Here is a 23149-nt window from a genome sequence, read left to right as displayed (position 1 = left end):
CATTTTCAACGATTCTTAGTGAACAATTTGAACATTTGGACAATTCTAAAAGTTGCTGCCAACTCTACTGTTCAGGTAGTTATGGGGACTTCCACGTACCTCAAAGAGAAATGAAGTGCAGTACTTCAACCTGCACATATGCATATTCACATTTTGTATTGTTTGTCAAAACTTCTCAATTACTATGCGTACATTGTCATATTTGGATTATATTTTCGACACTATCAGCTCTCTTCAAAATATACTCAGTTAAGAAGTCTATTTTTAGTTCAGGCTTTTCTCATGAAGAGAGTGAGTTGTGCTCTTAGTGACATGGATGTTTGTGGTTTTGATGCACTGAGGTGTGTGAAGACAGTGTGTGGTGAGGACTGATGGTCATTACTGGGGTTTTGAGATGAGTTAAACTGAGTGGAAAATCTATTTAGGGCCGTCAGAACACCACAGAGATGTGATGCAGAATACAGCTTAAAAAGAGAGTTTGAGACAACTGAAAGTTTTAGTCAGTAGAATGTACTCTACGCATGCTATTATAAACATCATGTAATCAGGATGCAATGTACCTGCAAACTTCCCAATTTAACTTGAAGAATATGAGAGAAAATCAAACAATACATCAACATTACAGTGAATTCATGTTTTATTTGATCTAAAATGCACCACAGTATCACACCAGTAATGTTAAAAGGAGTTAGACAGAATAGAAGCAATTGTAACACAATTATAATGATAAAAACACAGTGTGTAACAGAAAAGCAATGCAAGTCTTAAAGGAGGTAAATCTATGTTTCAGTCCATGTTTTGGCACCTCACCCCAGAGTACTCCGTGTCTCTCTCCAAGGTGCTCCTCTGTCTCCGGGTCTTTGGCTTCTTGTGGATGATATTCAGAGCAGCGTAATGGACCGATGTGAGTGTGTCATCATGTTCTTGATCCTAAGAAGAATAGCAAAACAAATTCCCACAACATCAGGAAATGACCTGATAGAAGGATCTGTTTACAGTTCATCAAAGTCATACTCAGAATAGTTCACTATACGGTCTGCATACCTGGTTATGAGAACTGGGGACTATCGGACCACTTGGCTGAGGGTGCGTTCCTTTTAAACAAACATGAAGGAATCATCATCATCAACATCATCATCATACAATGGATTAACCCAGTTTCATGACTATAACATGTAATGTATATTGCACCAACAGTTTAAGCATATATTGTGGGCAATGATAACGCTTACCGCTGCACAGCAGAGAGGTTTTCTTGTTCATCTTACACATAACACAACCAAGGACAATGATGATGATGACACAAAGAGCCAACGCTACACCCAGACAGTACACCAAGAGAACATGGTCCTCCTTACAACCATCTGTAGAAATACAGACAGTGGAAGAGGAAATTCATGACATTTTGTTTAAGCAGGCATAAAATGTTAGAACATTTTAGAAATGTCAGAAATATCACTAACAGTCAATGTCCAGCTTGGTCCCTTTTCCAAATAGTATCTCCCCACATGAGGCCACAGCACAGTAGTAAGTCCCAGCATCAGAGAGGCTGAGGTTCCTCTTGGGGAGGTTGTAGACACAGCTCTGTGTAGGAGACTCAGCCTCAGGGCTCTTCTCACACTGATCTCTCCTGTCTCCATTGGTGTGAAGGATTCCTGGACGGGATTCTCCTGAGCCATGTCTGAACCAATAGACACTGTGTTCTCCTGCACAGGTCTTGGAGTGTATTGTACAGTTCAGAGTCACAGAGTCTCCTGGCTTGACTGACTCAGACACAGGCTGCTGGAGTATAGACATGTGGTTGGACCCTGAATCTAAAGAGAGTGAGTAAGGTCATGGTGTGTACATTTTCTTTTCTTGCTAGATTCATTCATTTAGCATTATATGAACGCAATAAGATACAGAATTAAGTTACCTTTGACAATTAAAGAAGTTCCTTCTCCAAATATGACTTTGCCCACTTCCATAGCACCACAGTAGTATGTAGCTGTGTCCCCTGACTCTGTCTTTGAGATGGTCAGGTTAGAGCTGCCAACTCCTCTCTCCACACTCAAGCGTTTGGTCTCATTGAAGTCCTTGGTAAAATGGTTGAAATAAAAGGTCTTTTGAGTGCGATAATATGATGATGCCATGAGAAGAGGCTTCTGTCCAACAGTTTGCTTGAACCAAGCGACCCTGACCATCAAATTAGATTGACAAAAGCAAGTGAGTGATACACTTTGTCCCAGTTGTGTAACTATCAAAGGGTCTGGTTGGATTACATCCTTGTTAAGTGCACAACCTGTGAAGCAAACAAACAAAATAAATCAAATTATATTATATTATCATTTTTCAGACTACATAGTCATTCAAATTGATTAAAAAAGACTATGACATAAGTAAAAGGATCAACGTTTATATTTCTTACTTACCCAAATTGGTGTTAATTAAAATTATTGTCCAATATATAATCATAATTTCCTTTCTGAACTGTATAGTGTGTGGGTCTGACAATGAGGCACCTTTTATATGATGACACTCATTGGTTAATCATCATGAGGTAGGCGGAAACTCTGAACTAAGTGATATTATTGGCTGTCTGAACAGGCATAAAACATGTGATACAAACTTCAATCTAACATGTGTCCTGAGGCATACCATAGTTAGAGCAGCCCTTCACATTATGTAATGTCAGAGTTACTGGTTTATATTTTTTCATCATTTGGGTCGGTGGCTGAGACTACTGGTACATACATGTATGTCCTCTTTGACATACACATGGGGTTTACATTGTATTTCTCACTTCATGTCTGTAGAAGGCAGTTCAAGCTTTCAGGAGGAAGTGAACTCTGGTGAGGTTGGTACCTTTTTGACAAAATAAAGATGTGATTTTGATACCTGGTGCAAATAAGTGGTAAGAAGTAAGAAGTCATTAAACTAGGAAATAAAATTATGCTTATTGAACTATCACACCAACATAAAGGCAGGTTACAGACTTCCATGTTAAAATCATTATCATAAAAAGGAAGAATTCAAACATTTGCAAAGTCATTATATACATTGTGTTGTACACTTCTACAAAACAAACGTATCCAGGCAGTCAACCTCAGCCACTATTGATGAGGATTTGAGACTTCTGAAACCATCCTAGTATCAGCTTTCACACTTGCTGGACAATTATGCTCTGCATCTGAGTTATTTTACATTTATATTAGGTGAAGCAAGCCCTTTCAATAGCATCCTACAGCAAATGAGAAATCTATATAATCGCCAGTTCACACGGACACTGTCAAGATTAAAGGAGAATTCAGAGGAGGGGTGGGGCTTAATTTAGAATGATGCTGATTGGATGACTGTCACGTTCTGACCTTAGTTCCTTTTTTATGTCTCTATTTTGGTTTGGTCAGGGCGTGAGTTGGGGTGGGCATTATATGTTTTGTGCTATGTTTTGTATTTCTGTGTTTGGCCTGGTATGGTTCCCAATCAGAGGCAGCTATAAATCGTTGTCTCTGACTGAGAACCATACTTAGGTAGCCTGTTCCCACCTGTGTTTGTGGGTAGTTGTTTCCTGTTTTGTGTTGTGTCACCTGATAGGACTGTTCCGTTTTTTCGTTGTTTCACCTTTGTTATTTTGTTTTCAGTGTTCAGTTTAATAAATTTAACATGTACACGTACCACTCTGCATTTTGGTCCGATCCTTCCTATTCCTCATCAGACGAAGACGACGATCGTTACAATGACCCTCACATGTCACATCCTGTCTTGATGACACACCAGAGTAGATGATTTCTTCCTCTCTCTGTTCTCTCAGTTCTGTCCTCTGTCTCCTGGGCTTGGCACTCTTCTTGTCAGCTAACTTCATGGCAGTGTAGTTCAAGACATCATCGTCACTCTGGACAGTGGTGGAAAAAGTACCCAATTGTCATACTTGAGTAAAAGTAAAGATACCTTAATAAAAATGACTCAAGTAGGGCCTCCCGAGTGGCGCAGTAGACTAAGGCACTGCATTGCAGTGCTACCTGTGCCACTAGAGATTCTGAGTTTGAGTCCAGGCTCTGTCGCAGCCGGCCGCAACTGGGTAACCCATGGGGCGGTGCACATTTGGACCAGCGTCGTTAGGGAAGTGTTTGGCCGGTAGGGATGTCCTTGTCCCATCACGGGCCGGGCACAGTACACGCTGACACCTGTTGCCAGATGTAGGGGTTTCCTCTGACACATTGGTGTGGCTGGCCCTTCTGGCTTAAGTGGGCATTGTTTTGAGAAGCAGTGCGGCTTGGTTGTGTTGTGTTTTGGAGGATGCACGGCTCCCGACCTTTACCTCTCCTGAGTCTGTCTGGGAGTTGCGTGATGAGACAAGACTGTAACTACCAATTGGGTTAAAAAAAAAATATTAAAGTGAAAGTCACCCAATAAAATACTACTTGAGTGAAAGTCTAAAAATATTTAGTTTTTATACAAAAGTATAAATATTTTCAAATTCTGCATATTAAGCAAACCAGATGGTGCCATTTTCTTGTTTTTATTTATTTACGGGAAGCCATGGGCACACTCCAACACTCAGACATAATTTACAAACGAAGCATGTATGTTTAGTGAGTCCGCCAGATCATGGGCAGTAGGGATGACCAGGGCTGTTCTACTGATATGCGCATGAATTGGACCCTTTTCCTGTCCTGCTAAGCATTCAGAATGTAACAAGTACTTTTAGTGTCAGGGAAAAAAGTTAAATGTACATTATTTTCTTTAGGAATGTAGTGAAGTAAAAGTTGACAAAAATATAAATAGTAAAGTAAAGTACAGATACTCCAAAAAGCTACTTAAGTAGTAATTTAAAGTATTTTTGCTTAAGTACTTTACACCACTGACCGTGGAGCTATGGGGATGAAACATAGACTCACTCAATTCGAACTCTATTATTAGGTCTAACTACAGCTCATGCTGTCTACAATACTATGTACTGCAGCTGGCCAACAGAGGGCTTGTCCACCCAAAGTAAGAGACACAACAGCAAGAGTCAGTGGATCCTTTACTTAATGTTTTTCTTGCCATTGTGGTCCATGGGAGTCATACAGTAGTTGGGACCTGGTTGGCCACATGTTATGACACTGTCATCCTCTAGGGCCTCTATCACTTCCACACAGTCACATAGTAACACAGAGAAACAGAAAACATGTCAATAGTCTTTACTTAACCAACAATACCTCATATACTATTTATTCTGTAATGTATTGACAGATACAATCCCTCCCATTATATAAGTAGAAGGAGGCTCTTTCTTCTTGGCCCAGGTGATGATGATACTTTACATCACACTTCAAACCACAGTTTGTGTTTAACTACGGACTTCAGATGTCTAGGTCAAATTACCTAATAAATAGTTCATTGTGGTTTTATACAGATTTCAGTCGACTATGTATAATTAACTAGATGCCTCGTAAAAATAGTATTCTATTGTTGATAAAAAGGACAACATGAAGAGCAAAAAATTATGTCATACAACTGACTGACACCACTGAGACATCCTGCTGAAACCACATAAAGAGAGACAGAGAGAGAAAGAAACACAGAGAGAGACAGAGAGGGTCCTGTGCAGAAGGCCAACAGGCCTTACCAAAGTGTAGAAAGCTACAGCCTTGTGTATTGTTCATAGCAGACCGCAGAATACATGTAAACAAGGCTGTGGCATGCAATCAGTAGGCTTATGTCTTAGAGAAAGCAAAGAAGAAAACCTCCTACACCACAACTGCATGATATTTTCTGTAACATGATGCATGGGACTTCCTGACTCCATGTAAATTAAGACATTGACCTTTACATTGTAAGCACTGTGTTTAGAGACCATTGGTGCACTAAGGGGTGTGAACAGTACGGTGGCCTTGAGAGGGAAAGTAGTGCAGAGTGTTGGTGCAGGTCAGTCTTCCTGTGTTAAAAGTCTATGAAAGTTAGTTTCCAATGGTGGAAAGTCACTGTAACACCCTCCACTATGACCACAGAGGTGTATGAACAGAATGCATTGAGTTCAACTTGTTGACATTATTTTGGTTTAACAGTTGGAAATGCTTTATTTTTCTTTACACATGCAAATCAAATATAAAATAAGTTTCACACAGAAACAATGCATTAAATTATTTGTACTTTGTGTTGCACTTAAAATAGCTATCATCACATTATACTGAAGCATTCATATAGAGCTAGTTATTAAAGAGGTATCTTGGATACAATGACAACTGTTTCATTCATCCAGTTCTCCTGTCTGATCCCAGAGTACACCATCTCTTCCTACATGTTGCTTCTCTGTCTTCTAGACCTGTTCTTCTTGTTGCTCAGATTCAGAGCTACATAATGGAGACTGTCTGCATCTTGGGCCTGTGTGAAACAGAACTGTATTTTTAACATTAAATGTAATAATTTCCTCCTGAGCCATGTCTGAACTAATAGACACTGTGTTCTCCTGCACAGGTCTCAGTGTGTATTGTGCAGTTCAGAGTCACAGAGTCTCCTGGCTGGACTGTCTCAGACACAGATTGCTGGAGCACAGTCATGTTTCTGAAATGGACAAAAAGGTCTATTAACCCATAGAATTTCTAGAATATCACGGCAGCAAGTGTTCTAACTGACGATTTGTTAAATTAAAATCTCATCTGATTAAGGAAATACCTCATATTTACACCATAAATCTCTATATTCAGATTTAAAAAACAAACTTTAACTTTATCTTTGATCCTTCTCCAAACTCCATATTGTTGCTAAAAGAGCTCCCACATCGTATGTGCCAGAGTCTATCAGCTGCATGTCTGAGATCCTTAGGTGATTCTTTTCTTAGCCATTTTCCACCGAGAAGCGAGGGTTACCCTTAAACTCCTGATAGAATGTTGCGTTCCTTTCAAACTTATTGACAGTTGAGGAGAACTGAAGTTTATCTCCCAAGGTTTGCTTGTACCAAGAGAACAATACTGCCTTGTCACTTTCATGAAAGCAGTGCAAAAACATGGTGTCTCCAACATTGGCTGACATGAGACCACTCTCTTGACGTATGGATGAAGACTCAGTTCCAGCTAGCACATCAACTAGAGAACATGAAAACATATTAACTATGCTATAAGTTACCCCAAATAAAACTTTAGATTGTCAAAGTGTCTGTACAACAATATTTGGACATCACATACTGCAAGCAGAGAAATATAAAAGATTGACTTACCCATCTCTACGAGAAGTGGAAATATATGACAGTGTGATCATCCTTAAAGTTGTCATCCACTTCACAACTTGTTCTGACTCAGAATAGTTGTCTTATATAGATTCTCATCATTATAGATGTATTACATATTAAGTACTTATTATTGAATTGTGGCATCCGTTATTCTTTATCACTGCAGCTATTGTTGTAAAAGAGAGTCATAGTTGTGACCTTTTTGGAACATGCATGCTATGACACTGTCATCCACGAGGGCTTCAATCACCACAAAGTCACTTCACCTCACTGAAAACATCTATGGAGAAAACACAGCAAACACAATACAGTAGTCTTATTTTAGTGATCTCTCATTCAGGAGAAACTCATGGCTGATATCTACACTCATAGAAATTTCTAATAGTTTACATGAACGACTGCTCATTCGAAAAGAAATTGCAATTTACACTACAGTTCAAAAGTTTGGGGCCACTTAGAAATGTCGTTGTTTTTGAAAGAAAAGCACATTTTGGTTCATTAAAATAACATAAAATTGAACAGAAATACAGTGTAGATATTGTTAATGGTGTAAATTACAATTGTAGCTGGAAACGGCAGATTTTTTATGGAATATCTACATATGCGGACAGAGGCCCATTATCAGAAACCATCACTCCTGTGTTTCAATGGCACGTTGTGTTAGCTAATCCAAGTTTATCATTTAAAAGGCTAATTGATCATTAGAAAACTCTTTAGAAATTATGCTTAGCAAAGCTGAAAACTGTTGTTCTGATTTAAAAAAAATTGCCTTCTTTAGACTAGTTGAGTATCTGGAGCATCAGTGTTTGTGGATTCGATTACAGGCTCAAAATGGCCAGAAATAAAGAACTTTCTTCGAAAACTCGTCAGTCTATTCTTGTTCTGAGAAATGAAGGCTATTCCATGCAAGAAATTGTCAAGAAACTAAAGCTCTCGTACAACGCTGTGTACTACTCCCTTCACAGAACAGCGCAAACTGGCCCTAACCAGAATAGAAAGAGGAGTGGGAGGCCAAGGTGCACAACTGAGCAAGAGGACAGGTACATTAGAGTGTCTATTTTGTTAAACAGACGCCTCACAAGTCCTCAACTGCCAGCTTCATTAAATAGTACCCGCAAAATACCAGTCTCAACTTCAACAGTGAAGAGGCGACTCCGAGATGCTGGTCTTCTAGGCAAAGTTGCAAAGAAAAAGCCATATCTCAGAATGGCCAATAAAAAGAAAAGATTAAGATGGGCAAAAGAACACAGACAATAGACAGAGGAAGATTGGAAAAAAGTATTATGGACAGACAAATCTAAGTTTGAGGTGTTCGGATCACAAAGAAGAACATTTGTGAGACACAGAAAAAAGAAAATATGCCGGAGGAGTGCTTGACGCAATGGTGGAGGCAACGTGATGGTCTGGGGATGCTTTGGTGGTGGTAAAGTGGGACATTTATACAGGGTAAAAGGGATTTAGAAGAAGGAAGGCTATCACTCCATTTTGCAACGCCATGCCGTACCCTGTGGACGGTGCTTAATTGGAGCCAATTTCCTCCAACAAAAGGACAATGACCCAAAGCACAGCTCCAAACTATGCAAGAACTATTTAGGGAAGAAGCAGTCAGCTGGTATTCTGTCTATAATGGAGTGGCCAGCACAGTCACCGGATCTCAACCCTATTGAGCTGTTGTGGGAGCAGCTTGACCGTATGGTACGTAAGAAGTGCCCATCAAGCCAATCCAACTTGTGGGAGGTGCTTCAGGAAGCATGTGGTGAAATCTCTTCAGATTACCTCAACAAATTGACAACTAGAATGTCAAAGGTCTGCAAGGCTGTAATTGCTGCAAGTGGATGATTTCTTTGACGAAAGCAAAGTTTGAAGGACACAATTATTATTTAAATTAAAAATCATTATTATAACCTTGTCAACTTCTTGACTATATTTCCTATTCATTTTGCAACTCATTTCATGTATGTTTTCATGGAAAACAAGGACCCCAAACCTTTAAACGGTACTGTACATATTTACGAGTGTTTGTCTTGTTGTCTGTATCTGTGGTTGCCGGTCCGTCTGCTGGAGAGAGTCGACAGAAAAGTCTCTAGTTGCGTTCCTAGTGGATAAGTCAGGCATACCCATGTTGTCGCATAGAATAGATGTTTCGGCGGTTGTCGGTATTCTTCGTCCTAGGCTAAGTATATTTCCAGCTGCAAACTGAAAAGTCCTCGTCTAAGATTTGCTCCTTCGTGGCAATGTTTTAGAGTTTAACCATTTCTAGCTGTGTAGCTGTAACGTCAGGTGAATGATGGGTGCAGAGTCAGGCGCAGAGAGCAAAAATATTCCGGGTACAAAACGCTTTAATGTCCACAGCATAAAACAGGAACAGGTACAAAAGGGTGACGCCAAAACACAGGCGCAAAACAACCCACAGACCACTGTTTAAATCAAGCTGGAATAGCGTAAATCCCACAAACAAATAATCCACTCACAACGTCAAACGTGAATATACAAAATAAGCCCGCACAAACACTAGCGGGCGAAACTAACCTAAATAGTACCCCTCCTAAAACCCAAACAAGAAACAGGTGAAAACAATTAGACAGACATAAACGAAAAGGAAAAAGGGATCGGTAGCAGCTAGTAGACCGGCGACGACGACCGCAGAGTGCCACCCGAACGGGAAGGGGAGTCACCTTCGGTAATATTCGTGACAGTACCCCCCTCCTGACGCGCAGCCCCCGCAGCGCGCCGACGCCGGCCTCGGGGACGACCCCGGGGGCGAGGCGTAGGGCGATCCGGATGGAGGAGATGGAATTCCCTTAGTAGATTTGGATCCAATATATCCCCCACCGGGACCCAGCACCTCTCCTCCGGCCCGTACCCCTCCCAGTCCACAAGGTACTGCAGGCCCCTCACCCGGCGTCTGGAGTCCAGTATAGACCTTATCGTGTACGCCGGGGACCCCTCTATATCCAGAGGGGGCGGAGGGACCTCCGGAACCTCACCTTCCTGCATGGGACCAGCTACCACCGGCCTGAGGAGAGACACATGAAACGAGGGGTTAATACGATAATACGAAGGAAGTAACAATCGATAACACACCTTGTTTATTCTCCTCAGGACTTTAAATGGCCCTACACACTGCGGACCCAGCTTCCGGCAGGGCAGGCGGAGGGGCAGGTTTCGGGTCGAGAGCCAGACCCTGTCCCCCGGTGCAAACACGGGGGCCTCACTGCCGGTCAGCGCTCTTCATCTGCCGTCCACTCGCCTGACGCAAAGACTCCTGGACAGCTCTCCAGGTTTCCTTAGAGCACTGAACCCACTCCTCCACCGCAGGAGCTTCGGTCTGGCTCTGATGCCATGGTGCCAGAATCGGCTGTTGCCCCAACACACACTCAAATGGTGACATGTTGGTAGAGGAGTGGCTTAGTGAGTTCTGGGCAATCTCTGCCCAGGGGATGTATCTTGACCACTCCCCTGGCCGGTCCTGGCAATACGACCGCAGAAACCTACCCACCTCCTGGTTCACTCTCTCCACCTGCCCGTTACTCTCCGGGTAATACCCCGAGGTCAGGCTGACCGAGACCCCCAGATGTTCCATAAACGCCTTCCATACTCTGGACGTGAACTGGGGACCCCGATCAGAAACGATATCCTCGGGCACCCCGTAGTGCCGGAAGACATGGGTAAATAGTGCCTCCGCAGTCTGCAGGGCCGTAGGGAGACCGGGCAACGGGATAAGACGGCAGGACTTAGAGAACCGATCCACAACGACCAGGATAGTGGTGTTCCCCTGAGACAAGGGAAGATCAGTAAGGAAATCCACCGATAGATGGGACCACCGCCGTTGTGGAACGGGGAGGGGCTGTAATTTCCCTCGTGGCAAATGTCTAGGATCCTTACTCTGGGCGCACACCGAACAGGAGGAGACATAGAATCGCACGTCTCTCACCAAGGTAGGCCACCAGTACTTCCCTCTAAGACTTCGCACCGTCCTTGAAATACCCGGGTGACCTGACGAGGGTAGACTATGAGCCCATCGAATCAATTGATCCTGAACAGCGAGCGGCACATACCTACGACCCTCCGGGCACTGTGGAGGCGCAGGTTCCGCCCTTAGTGCCCGCTCGATGTCCGCGTCCACCTCCCATACTACCGGTGCTACCAGCTTAGCCGCCGGAATGATGGGAGTAGGATCGATGGACCGGTCATCAGTGTCGTATAGTCGGGACAGCGCGTCAGCCTTGTATTGAGGGAACCTGGTCGATACGAAATCGTAAAACGAAATCGGGTAAAGTACATGGCCCACCTTGCCTGACGAGGATTCAGTCTCCTAGCTGATCGGATATACTCCAGATTCTGGTGGTCGGTCCAGATGAGAAAAGGGTGCTTAGCCCCCTCAAGCCAGTGTCTCCACACCTTCAGAGCCTTGACCATGGCCAACAACTCCCTATCCCCCACATCATAATTCCGCTCCGCTGGCCCGAGCTTCTTCGAAAAAAAAGCACAGGGGCGGAGCTTCGGTGGCGTACCCGAACGCTGGGAGAGCACAGCCCCAACCCCAGCCTCGGATGCGTCCACCTCAACTATGAACGCCAAAGAGGGGTCAGGATGCGCCAACACTGGCGCCTCGGTGAACAGCGCCTTCAAACGACAGAAAGCTCTCTCCGCCTCTGCGGACCACTGCAAGCGCGCCGGGCCCCCCTTCAGCAGTGAGGTAATAGGGGCCGCCACCTGACCAAAACCCCGGATAAACCTCCGGTAGTAATTGGCAAAACCTAAGAACCGCTGCACCTCCTTTACCGTGGTCGGAGTCGGCCAATTACGCACGGCTTTTACGCGGTCATCCTCCATTACCATCCCCGAGGTGGAAATGCGATAACCCAGGAAGGAAACGGCTCGTTTGGAAAACTCACATTTCTCTGCCTTCACGTACAGGTCATGCTCCAGCAGTCGCCCAAGAACCTTGCGCACCAGAGACACATGATCGGCGCGTGTAGTGGAGTAGATCAAGATGTCATCAATATACACCACTACACCCTGTCCGTGCAGGTCTCTGAGAATCTCATCAACGAAGGATTGAAAGATGACTGGAGCATTCTTCAACCCATACAGCATGACGAGGTACTCATAATGGCCAGATGTGGTACTAAACGCGGTTTTCCACTCATCTCCCTCCCGAATACGCACCAGATTATATGTGCTCCTGAGGTCCAATTTTGTGAAGAATCGCGCCCCGTGAAATGATTCCACCGCCGTAGCGATGAGAGGTAGTGGGTAACTAAAACCGACAGTGATGGAATTTAGACCTCGATAATCAATACACGGACGTAAACCACCCTCCTTTTTCTTCACAAAAAAGAAACTCGAGGAGGCGGGTGACATGGAGGGCCGAATGTACCCCTGTCCCAGAGCCTCCGTGATGTATGTCTCCATAGCCAACGTCTCCTCCTGGGACAACGGATTCACGTGACTCCTGGGAAGTGCAGCATTTACCTGGAGGTTTATCACGCAACCCCCCTGTCGATGGGGTGGTAATTGGGTCGCCTTCCTTTTACTGAAGGCGATAGCCAAATCGGCATACTCAGCAGGAATGCGCACGGTGGAAACCTGGTCTGGACTCTCCACCGTTGTCGTACCGATGGAAACTCCTAAACACCTGCCTGAACACTCATCAGACCACCCCTGGAGAGCTCCCTGTCTCCACGAAATCGTAGGATTGTGAATAGCCAGCCAGGGAATCCCTAACACCACCGGAAACGCAGGTGAATCAATAAGGAACAGACTAATCCGCTCCTTATGATTTCCCTGCGTCATCATATCCAGAGGTATCGTGGCCTCCCTGACCAGCCCTGACCCTAGTGGTCGACTATCTAAGGAGTGCACGGGGAAAGGGGGGTCTACCTTAACGAGCGGAATCCTCAACCTCTTAGCGAGTCCGCGATCAATAAAATTCCCCGCTGCGCCTGAATCGACTAGCGCCTTATGCTGGAGAGATGGGAAAAACCTTAGAAAATAGATTAACAAAAACATGTGATCAACAGGAAGCTCTGGGAGAGTGTGGTGCTGACTCACCTGAGGTGACCGAGGAGTGTTCTGCCTGCCCTCTCGAATCCCAGATGGACTCCTCCAGCACCGACCGGAAGTGTGCCCTCACCGGCCACAATGGGTGCAGGAGGAGCCTCCTCCTCCGGTCTCCCTAGACGCAGCCCCTCCTAGCTCCATAGGAATGGGAGCGGGGGGAGGCAGGAGGTGGAACTGACAGAACCCTCTCAGAACGTCCGCGAGCAGCCAGCAGATGGTCTAGCCGGATTGACATGTCGATCAGCTCATCTAAGCTGAGCATAGCATCCCGACAAGCCAGCTCTCTGCGGACGTCCTCCCTTAGGTTACACCTGTAGTGGTCTATCAGGGCCCTGTCGTTCCACCCTGCTCCAGCAGCCAAAGTACGGAAATCCAGCGCAAAATCCTGCGCGCTCCTCGTCCCCTGCCGGAGAAGAGCCTCTCGGTGGATGCTGCAGTGTACCCAAGTGGCATTGGGAGCAACTGCTTGCATGCGCGTTACCACTCCACTATGTCTCCCTGTCATGGCTTTTGCACCATCAGTACAGATACCAACAAACCTTGACCACCAAAGTCCATTCGATGTCACAAAGCTGTCCAGTACTTTAAAAATATCCTCTCCAGTTGTCCTGGTTTCCAGTGGTTTGCAGAAGAGGATGTCTTCCTTAATTTACCCCCCCATGAACGTAACGGACATATACCAGGAGCTGTGCCAGGCCCGCCACGTCTGTTGACTCATCCAGCTGTAACGCATAGATTTCACTGATGTGTCGTGAAACAGTATTGTTTAATGAAGACATTGTCTGTATAGTTTTTTGGGCCTTTTCCCCCAGCATTGTCCCAACCATATCTGCGGCAGCAGGAAGAATTAAGTCCTCCACAATAGTATGGGGCTTGCCTGTCCTAGCCACTCGGTAGCTCACCGTATAATTCGCTTCTAGCCCCTTCTTATTAATGGTATCTGTTGGTTTTATACATGTCTTACTACTCGAAAGTCATCTTAATTCTTGCTAAAAAAACTCCCCGGGCTTATTTTTCAAATTGGCATGTTTTGTTTCTAAATGTCTGCGCAAGAGGGAAGGTTTCATCGAGTTATGAGATAGTACTTTTGCACATATAACACACTGTGGCTGAGGAAAGGCACTACTCCCAATATAAGTGAACCCCAAATCAATGTAGTTCTCATCGTTCTCAAGGCTGTTTTCAACTCTCTAGAGACCGCAGGAGCGGTAGAGATACTCTTAATGATCGGCTATGAAAAGCCAACTGACATTTACTCCTGAGGTGCTGCACCCTCGACAACTACTGTGATTATTATTATTTGACCATGCTGGTCATTTATGAACATTTGAACATCTTGGCCATATTCTGTTATAATCTCCACCCGGCACAGCCAGAAGAGGACTGGCCACCCCTCATAGCCTGGTTCCTCTCTAGGTTTCTTCCTAGGTTTTGGCCTTTCTAGGGAGTTTTTCCTAGCCACCGTGCTTCTACACCTGCATTGCTTGCTGTTTGGGGTTTTAGGCTGGGTTTCTGTACAGCACTTTGAGATATCAGCTGATGTACGAAGAGCTATATCAATACATTTGATTTGATTTGATCGTATTTGCGCCTCTTCGATGGTCCAACGTCCCTGTCTGTTGTTCGGTGCTTTCCCGGGTAAGGGGGCAGTAGCTCTTCGGCTGCATCAGATTCACAACTGTCGGTGTCCATGCTAGCTGGGCTAACAACAAATGTAGAATTACTGATGCTAGCATTGGATGTGCTCGTGGAAGCAGAACAACTTGTGTCGTCGACAGGTGCAGTACTGCTGGAAGTAGCACTATTACCAGTAGAGCTGTTATGTGTCTCTATGGATGCGGGCCTTACCTTCGAGCAAACGGAATGAGCAGATCCTACGTTTGGCTACGTACGGACCGTTAGTGGAATTCTCGCGCGAGAGTAACGGTTTATGTGATTGGATGTTAAGTATTTGATTAGGCTCCCTGTATTTGACATTGTATTGTTATTTCGCTGAACATTAGATGGTTTCATTTGATTTTTGGCAGTGATACGAGGCTACTCTCGCGAGAAAAAAACCTCACCCAAATGTGTAGCCCCGTTGGAAAATAGAAATGGACTGTTTGAAGACATTTCTTTTTTTAATGTGAATCATATTTTGATCCTTTTTATTTGGCGTACCCCCACGGCATTGCATGTTCCCCTGGCGTGCACCATCGTGCACATGTTGATTTTGTCCATCCACACCAGAAGAGTTCAGGACATGTAGGTTGAAATATCAAAACGAACTCTGAACCAACTATATTAATTTGGGGACAAGTTGAAAAGCATTAAACATTCATGGCAATTTGTGACTCACCACCTGGATTTGGTCTTATGTAGCAAAATTTGAAATGTTTTTTTTGTTACATTGGATGAAAGAAGATACTCAGAGCTACAAAATGGTGTATCATACAAGGTATTTTTGAGGAACAATGGGAAAGTAATTCTGCTTTGAAAGTTGATACACTTGTAAACTCACTTTGAGAAAAGGGCCTTTGAATGTTTTGGTACCTACTGGAGAGATCTCCTTTGTCTACACCCATTCAGCATTGTTCACACCCTCTTAAGCCAGCCCCACCCATCTCTTTAAGGATTCACATGATGTCATGTGCTAAACAGTGAGTAGTGTAGTAAAGATTAAGACTAAAAGTGGTAGTAGCCTAGAAACATTTCAGGTAAACAGAAAGTGTCCAGATAAAAATATTTTATAAATATTAGATGACACTTACCCAGACACACTTGTCTAAGTTGATGGGTCATGTGAAAGAAATTATATAACCCGCAGCCACATCCAGTGGTGGAAAAAGTACCAAATTGTCATACTTGAGTAAAAGTATAAGTCATTTAAAATTCTTTATATTAAACCAGACTGCACAATTTTTTCTCCTTTTTTATTTTTATTGACGGATAGCCAGGGGCACACCTAAACATTCAGCCCTGATTTACAAACGAAGCATTTGTGTTTAGTGAGTCTGCCAGATCAAAAGCAGTAGGGATGTTCTCTTAAAAGTGTGTGAATTGGACAATTTTCCTGTCAAAATGTAATGAGTACTTTTGGGTTTTAGGGAAAATGTATGGAGTAAAAAGTACATTATTTTCTTTCAGAATGTAGTGAAGTAAAAGTAAAAGTTGCCAAAAATATAAATAGTAAAGTAATGTACAGATACCCCCAAAAATACTTAAGTATTACTTTTAAGTATTTTTATTTAAGTACTTTTGACCACTGCCCAAATGTCTTCACACCAGTACATTAGCATACTTTATATACTGTTAGACACTCACTTATCACATAGTATTCCATACATAAGTCAAGGCCATGCAACCTGAGTTGAAACCCGAGTGAGGTGCACATGTACAGTACATAAACAGATGCATATGCCATATATTTATATGGTGGACACTTGATATGGTCACATGATATTGTTGTGGTATGTCAGAAATTCATGTTACGACCACACATATCAGTATTCATTTTATATGTCAATATTTTGCTAAGTCTTGGTAGATGGATGGGTCTCTACAGAATGTGTAAACGGTATAGCCAAATGGTTACTTGCGTAATAGCAATATCAGAAATAGATAGTGTTAAAATAAAATAATACACGGTATGTACAAGAACAATATAAATAACGCTATCGGTGATAGACGAGGTAGTTATATGCATACAATAAGGGTAAAGTGGCTGATCAGCAGGATATTTTTTTTATAGTATCAGCAACGTATGGCGTGTGTGTTAAGAGAGAGTCATTTGAATAGAGGCACTGCAGATAGTGCTGATGACTGGTCCGTCCGAACCACGCATGAACAAGGGAATCTATATTCGGAGAGTCTGTTTCTGTCCTGCCCTTGACTTTGGTGCAGGGCATGTGATGTCCATAGCCGCTTTGTCACAAAACTCCTTGATCTTCTTAAAAATATATGTTTGTCTAGCTGTGTCCGGTCCAGGTGGTGCTTGTACAGGCAGACCATCTATGGGAGGAAGGATGTCAGCGTTGCGTAGCAGCTGAAACCAGGTCCTGACTGAGTCCGAACGCTCCTTGGCGACAACAACACCAGGCTCCAGAGCATCGAAGCTGTGAAACAGGGAATAACAACAACAACAAATATCAGAAGACATTACAACCCTGCACAACATCAATTCACCTCTCAAGTTTAGATACGAAGAATGCAATGAAAATGATTTTCACCTGAAGTGCGGAGTCAGGTGTTGTTGCCAGCCATAGTTTCCACCAGCACCGTGCCATCTTTCAGTCCAACCAGCTGTGGAATGTTGACCCCTGTCACAGTGCTGTCCTTCACAACACCAGCAATCTCAGACAGTCTGTTCACTCTGGTCTTTCTGAAGCTCTGCTTGAAATGGTGCATATATTTGATGACTGAGCTGATGCATTTGCTTGTTTGGGACAGCTCTCTTTTTGATGGGAGGCAATAGACCATTCTCCTTGTATGACTGGTGGAGGAGAGTCAGGCATGTTCTACTGACGCTGTAAGACAAATTCCAGATACAATATTTTAGCATTATTATACAATAGATGCGAAATGGCATTCTGAGATAACATCACTAACATTACACACACTTCTTTCACGTAAATTAATGTTAGCTAGCAAGCCAGTTATCTAATCTCAGCTAACGTTAGCTAGTTAACAGCAAGCTTTAACTTGGGGTCTTTTGTTTAGACATGTCATATTAATGTTAGCAATACAAACTGATTGTCATAGCTAAAGTTAATCAAATAAATTAGGTTCAATGTTAATGTTAGCTAGCTAACATTAGGCTATAACTAGCAATGTGAAATGGCATTCTGAGAAAACATCACTAACGTTACACACATTTCATACACATAAATTAATGTTAGCTAGCAAGCCAGCCATCTAACCTCAGCTAACTTTAGCTAGCTAACAGCAAGCTTTAACTTGGGGTCTTTAGACATGTCATGTTAACGTTAGCTAGCTAAAAAATTAACTATAATCCAATCCATAGAGTAACGTTACCAGCAATACAAACCGATAGTCATAGCTTAAGTTAACCAAATAAATTAGGTTCAATGTTAACATTAGTTAGCAAACCAGCCATCGAACTCCAGCTGGCTAGCTAACAACAAGCCTTAACTTGCAATGAAAACAACTTTCTGACAAATTTAGAAACTAATTGTATCTGAAACTGTAGCTAAATTCTTACCCGTATACATGGATGAAAGCTTCACAGCAGACTGCAACCCCTTTCATGAAATAAGGCGCCCTGTGTCATTTCCGTTTAGTTTGCACAGCTTGTTAGGCCCATTGTGTTCCACTGATTTCAAAACTTGGTCAACTTCTTCCGTGACAACATCATTGTTGATCGCCGTTTATCCCCCACCACCTCCATAACAAGACTCTACAATGTCTTCTTCAATGAAAATATTTTTACCTAAATCAGGGATTTCCTCATCGTCTGATTTATTCTCTGAGTCAGAGAGAGTCAGCATGGCACGATCGTGTCAAGTCACACTGGTTCACACTGACTGTGTCCAGAAAGTAGTCGATCACAACTTTTTCCCACTGACCTTTGTCGATAGTGCCTGATAAGTTCAGGGCAGCAATGTTATTGAGAGCAGTAGCAACATATTTGCAGTTCTCCATGGCTAACGTTACATCTTTAGAAAAACTGCAGTATCAAGGATTACCTATGCATAACGAGCAGCTAATTTTATAGACACAAGATGCTACACAGCAGAACAATCTGAAACTCATCTCTCGGCATGTCCAGCCCAGTCATTATCTCAGCCAATCATGGCTAGCAGGAAGGTTCCCGGCTTTTTCTTTGGCTAAACCAACTTGGCTCGTAATTTACCAACTTTATTTGTATTTACAGATGGCATAAACATTTTTTATTAAGGCACATGAAAGTTCACACATTTGAAAAGGCATTTCTGCCAAAAAAATAATTTTGATAATGTCACGGCCGTTGAAAGAAGAGGACCAAGGCGCAGCGTGGTGAGCGTACATTCTCTTTTTATTAGAAAAGACGCAGAACAAAATAATAAACACTACAAAACAAACCGTGAAGCTAAAGGCTAAGTGCCATAAACAAAGTCAACTTCCTACAAAGACAGGTGGGAGAAAGGGCTACCTAAGTATGGTTCTCAATCAGAGACAACGATAGACAGCTGTCCCTGATTGAGAACCCTACCCGGCCAAAACATAGAAATACAAAAAATAGAACATAGAATACCCACCCCAAATCACACCCTGACCAAACCAAATAGAGACATAAAAAGGATCTCTAAGGTCAGGGCGTGACAGATAAAACATTTTTTTTGCATTCAAATGGCTCTCCTGTGAAGTCTTGCGACATACTCCTAGTTTCCTGTATCGGGTCACATTTAGCTAGCTAGCTTGCTGTTGGTAGCCATCTTGTCCTGGGATGTAAACATTGGGTTTTAATTTACCTGAAATGCACAAGGTACTCTACTTCAACAATTAATCCACAGATAAAAGGGTAAACCGAGTTAGTTTCTAGTAATCTCTCCCCCTTCAGTCTTCTTCTTCTTTGGACTTTATTTGTCAGTTGGCAACCAACTTTAATGTGCATAACCACCACCAACTGGACTGGAGTGTGGACCTCAGTTCATCTTTTAATCACCCACGTGGGCATATGCTCCTAAAAGCCAATGAGGCAATGGGAGAGGCGGGACTTGCAGCGCTCAAGCAGACTTGACGCATGCGAGTAGTTTGGATGCAATGATTAAATAACATGTATGTGTACATTTATTTTGCAACGCTAGCACACGTAACACGAGCGGTATTATCAGTATGTAAGTGTAAGAGGTCAAATTCCAGCAGTGATGTCACACAAATAAGATGAGGTGTGAACTCAAAAGTACCTAAGTACCGCAGCGTTGCAGCGTTGCATAAGTTTATACCAAATGTGTGAAGGCATAATGTCTGTTTGTTTAGTTGTTGAGTGGAAACTTCTGAACACAGAGATCTTTGTATGAGGTGTGTGTTGTTTTCCATCCCTGTTCACACCAGCGAGTTGACACTGACCACAGGCCGAGGATGTTGCGTCAAGCAGTGAATGCATCAGATGAGAGTCTGCAGAGAGGATTGACACCTGCTTCTGTACACTCAACATTACAGCAGTATTATTGTTTATGGATGAATTCACTCTGCATGCAAATACATCAAGGATGCACTATGACTGAAGTAGGCCTACAAGTGCTCCAAAGTGTTCAAGATGTTGCATACAACACATTTATGGTATTTTTAAAGATAGCCCACTAAAGTACAGTTATTGTACTAAACAGCAGTTGGCGGTGTGCAGGTGTCCCAAACCCCAGGTGTCCAACATACAGTATCATTGTACATCATGCATTCAATTAAATTCATCTGTATTATGGTTTAGATGCGGCAGAGAGAGAGATAGAGAGAGAGAGAGTGTAGTTTGGTTTTGGTTAGGTATTTATAGTCTGGCGGTATGGATGGAAAGAGATGTGAGGCCTGATTGGTGATAAGATAGAGTGTGGTTTAGATGCGCAGAGAGAGAGAGAGAGAGAGAGAGAGAGAAAGAGAGAGAGAGAGAGAGAAAGAGAGAGAGAGTTGACGAGAACAACAAATCAGTGTGGTGAGAGATGAGAGCTCCAGGTCAGTCTTCCTGTGGTTCAGGTTGCTTGTCTTCAGCAGAGAGAGAGATAATGGAATATACCTAGGCCTATCAGTGACAACATTATACACACAAACTATAAAAGAAGTGTTTTGTACAAAGTTGTTTTAATTTATTGGTTATTTCCCCTTAAATATACAGTACAGTATATTACCACAATTATTCTGAGTTTGGTTAAAATGGCCCCAGTTTGTGGTAGTTTTGTTGCAGTTTGTTTTCTAAATCTTATTTGAATCTTATTTACACATAATTAGATATATTAACGCAGGACTATGTCATCTCTAATTTAAAAAGATGGTAGAGTACTGGGAATCTATTCTATAGTTATTCTAAAAAATGTAATAAAAAATAGACTCTCTCTAAGACAAATGTCATGAAAGGCCCAGTGATGTTAACCTCAGCAGGTCTTACTCAACACTGAGCTGCTCTTTCCTATCACTCACACTACAGGAAATGACACTTTGCTCACTGGCCCCTCCTACTCTACCTCAGACTCTAACCATGATGGCTGTCAAAAGGGGATTTTTGACAACTTGAAATAGGGGGACAGAGCACAGCAACAGTCAATTATAAAACAACTATTCAGTGTATTACATTAGTTCTTCATCAGTGCTACACTGAAATCAACATGAAAACATTTAGACATGATCTTGTGGCAGCGTACACAACATGTTCCATCTCCATTATTAGACCTTTAGCTCTCTTCTTATTCCTTGTTCTCATCTGACTGAATCTCAACGCTGTGTAGTTTAGAGAGTCTGGGTCCTGACCCAGATCCTGTAGAAAACAAATAATAATATTACACAAAACATGCAAATACTGTATCAACAAAACAAACACTTCTAAAAGATAGCTTAGTCCAAGTACTGTTATCTTTAGGTCATGTACACAAATCAAGTAAATATAACAGTTTCTATTACCTGGCTACTTTGTGGTTGCAGTTGAGCCTCAATATCTGAATAGGTAAAGAGGAATTTCGGTCAGTACACAAACATTAATTTTATGTTTTGTTACCATGCAAACTTTTTGTCAGAGAGGAATATCCCAAGAATGTGTGCTTGTGGTTTACTCTCAATTTACACGGAGTGTACAAAACATTAAGAACTCCTTTCTAATATAGAGTTGCATCCCTTTTACTCACAGAACAGCCTCAACTCATTGGGACATGGATTCTACAAGGTCATTTTGCAGGGCTCTGGCAGTGCACCTCCTTGCACAAAGGCGGAGGTAGCGGTCCTGCTGCTGGGTTGTTGCCCTCCTACGGCCTCCTCCACGTCTCCTGATGTACTGGCCTGTCTCCTGGTAGCGCCTCCATGCTCTGGACACTACGCTGACAGACACAACAAACCTTTTTGCCACAGCTCGCATTGATGTGTCATCCTGGATGAACTGCACTACCTGAGCCACTTGTGTGGGTTGTAGACTCCGTCTCATGCTACCACTAGAGTGAAAGCACCGCCAGCATTGAAAAGTGACCAAAATATCAGCCAGGAAGCATAGGAACTGAGAAGTGGTGTGTGGTCACCACCTGCAGAACCATTCCTTTATTGGGGGTGTCTTGCTAATTGCCTATAATTTCCACCTTTTGTCTATTCCATTTGCACAACAGCATGTGAAATTTATTGTCAATCAGTGTTGCTTCCTAAGTGGACAGTTTGATTTCACAGAAGTGTGATTGACTTGGAGTTACATTGTGTTGTTTAAGTGATCCCTTTATTTTTTGAGCAGTGTATTAAGGATTGCAAAGGGAAACCCAGCCGCGAGCTGCCCAGTGACTCAAGGCTACCAAACGAGCTAAATACCTTCTATGCTTGTTTCGAGGCAAGCAACACTGAACCATGCAACATTTACATTTAAGTCATTTAGCAGACACTTTTATCCAGAGCGACTTACAAGTACATACATTCATACTTTTTTTGTACTGGTCCCCCGTGGGAATCGAACCCACAACCCTGGCGTTGCAAGCGCCATGCTCTACCAACTGAGCCACACGGGACCATACTGAATATTTTTCCACATAGTCATATATGCAAGAGAGCACCAGCTGTTCTGGACGACTGTGTGATCACGCTCTCCATAGCCGATGTGAGTAAGAACTTTAAACAGGTTACCATTCACAAAGACGCAGGGCCAGACGGATTACCGGGACGCGTACTCAGAGCACCCTGGAGTCACTCCAATTCACACATCGCCCCAACAGATCCATAGATGAAGCAATCTCTATTTCACTC

General features: G+C 43.0%; 1 protein-coding gene, 1 long non-coding RNA gene and 1 other non-coding gene across 3 annotated transcripts; all 3 read right to left on the bottom strand.

Annotated features, from left to right (window-relative positions):
• Nucleotides 1–619: 619 nt before the first annotated feature.
• LOC129835303 (uncharacterized) lies at nt 620–2464 on the bottom strand. Its single transcript, XM_055900893.1, has 6 exons — nt 2412–2464; nt 1916–2281; nt 1464–1814; nt 1233–1364; nt 1045–1094; nt 620–930 (listed from the first exon to the last, which is right to left on the bottom strand). Exons 1-6 carry the CDS (start codon nt 2452–2454, stop codon nt 787–789), a joined length of 1086 nt encoding a protein of 361 aa, XP_055756868.1. The 5' UTR covers nt 2455–2464; the 3' UTR covers nt 620–786.
• Nucleotides 2465–16168: 13704 nt separating this feature from the next.
• On the bottom strand, nt 16169–18969 carry LOC129835313 (uncharacterized). Its single transcript, XR_008756403.1, has 3 exons — nt 18456–18969; nt 17464–17760; nt 16169–17349 (listed from the first exon to the last, which is right to left on the bottom strand). It is a non-coding gene; the product is annotated as an uncharacterized LOC129835313 (long non-coding RNA).
• Nucleotides 18970–22840: 3871 nt separating this feature from the next.
• On the bottom strand, nt 22841–22916 carry trnaa-ugc (transfer RNA alanine (anticodon UGC)). Its single transcript has one exon. It is a non-coding gene; the product is annotated as a tRNA-Ala (tRNA).
• Nucleotides 22917–23149: the final 233 nt, after the last annotated feature.

The sequence above is a fragment of the Salvelinus fontinalis genome, chromosome 36, assembly GCF_029448725.1.
Source record: "Salvelinus fontinalis isolate EN_2023a chromosome 36, ASM2944872v1, whole genome shotgun sequence".
NCBI lineage: Eukaryota > Metazoa > Chordata > Actinopteri > Salmoniformes > Salmonidae > Salvelinus > Salvelinus fontinalis.
The sequence above is the reverse complement of the archived record's forward strand: the minus strand, read 5'-3'. Positions and strand labels throughout refer to the sequence as shown.

Bases quoted from the DNA above. Each gene is read 5' to 3' on its own strand.
- LOC129835303 (XM_055900893.1), bottom strand. From the start codon at position 2,454: ATGATTATATATTGGACAATAATTTTAATTAACACCAATTTGG. The intron at 2,282-2,411 runs GTAAGTAAGAAA...TTTGCTTCACAG, and splicing joins TTTAATTAACACCAATTTGG to GTTGTGCACTTAACAAGGAT. The intron at 931-1,044 runs GTATGCAGACCG...TATTCTTCTTAG, and splicing joins TCCCCAGTTCTCATAACCAG to GATCAAGAACATGATGACAC.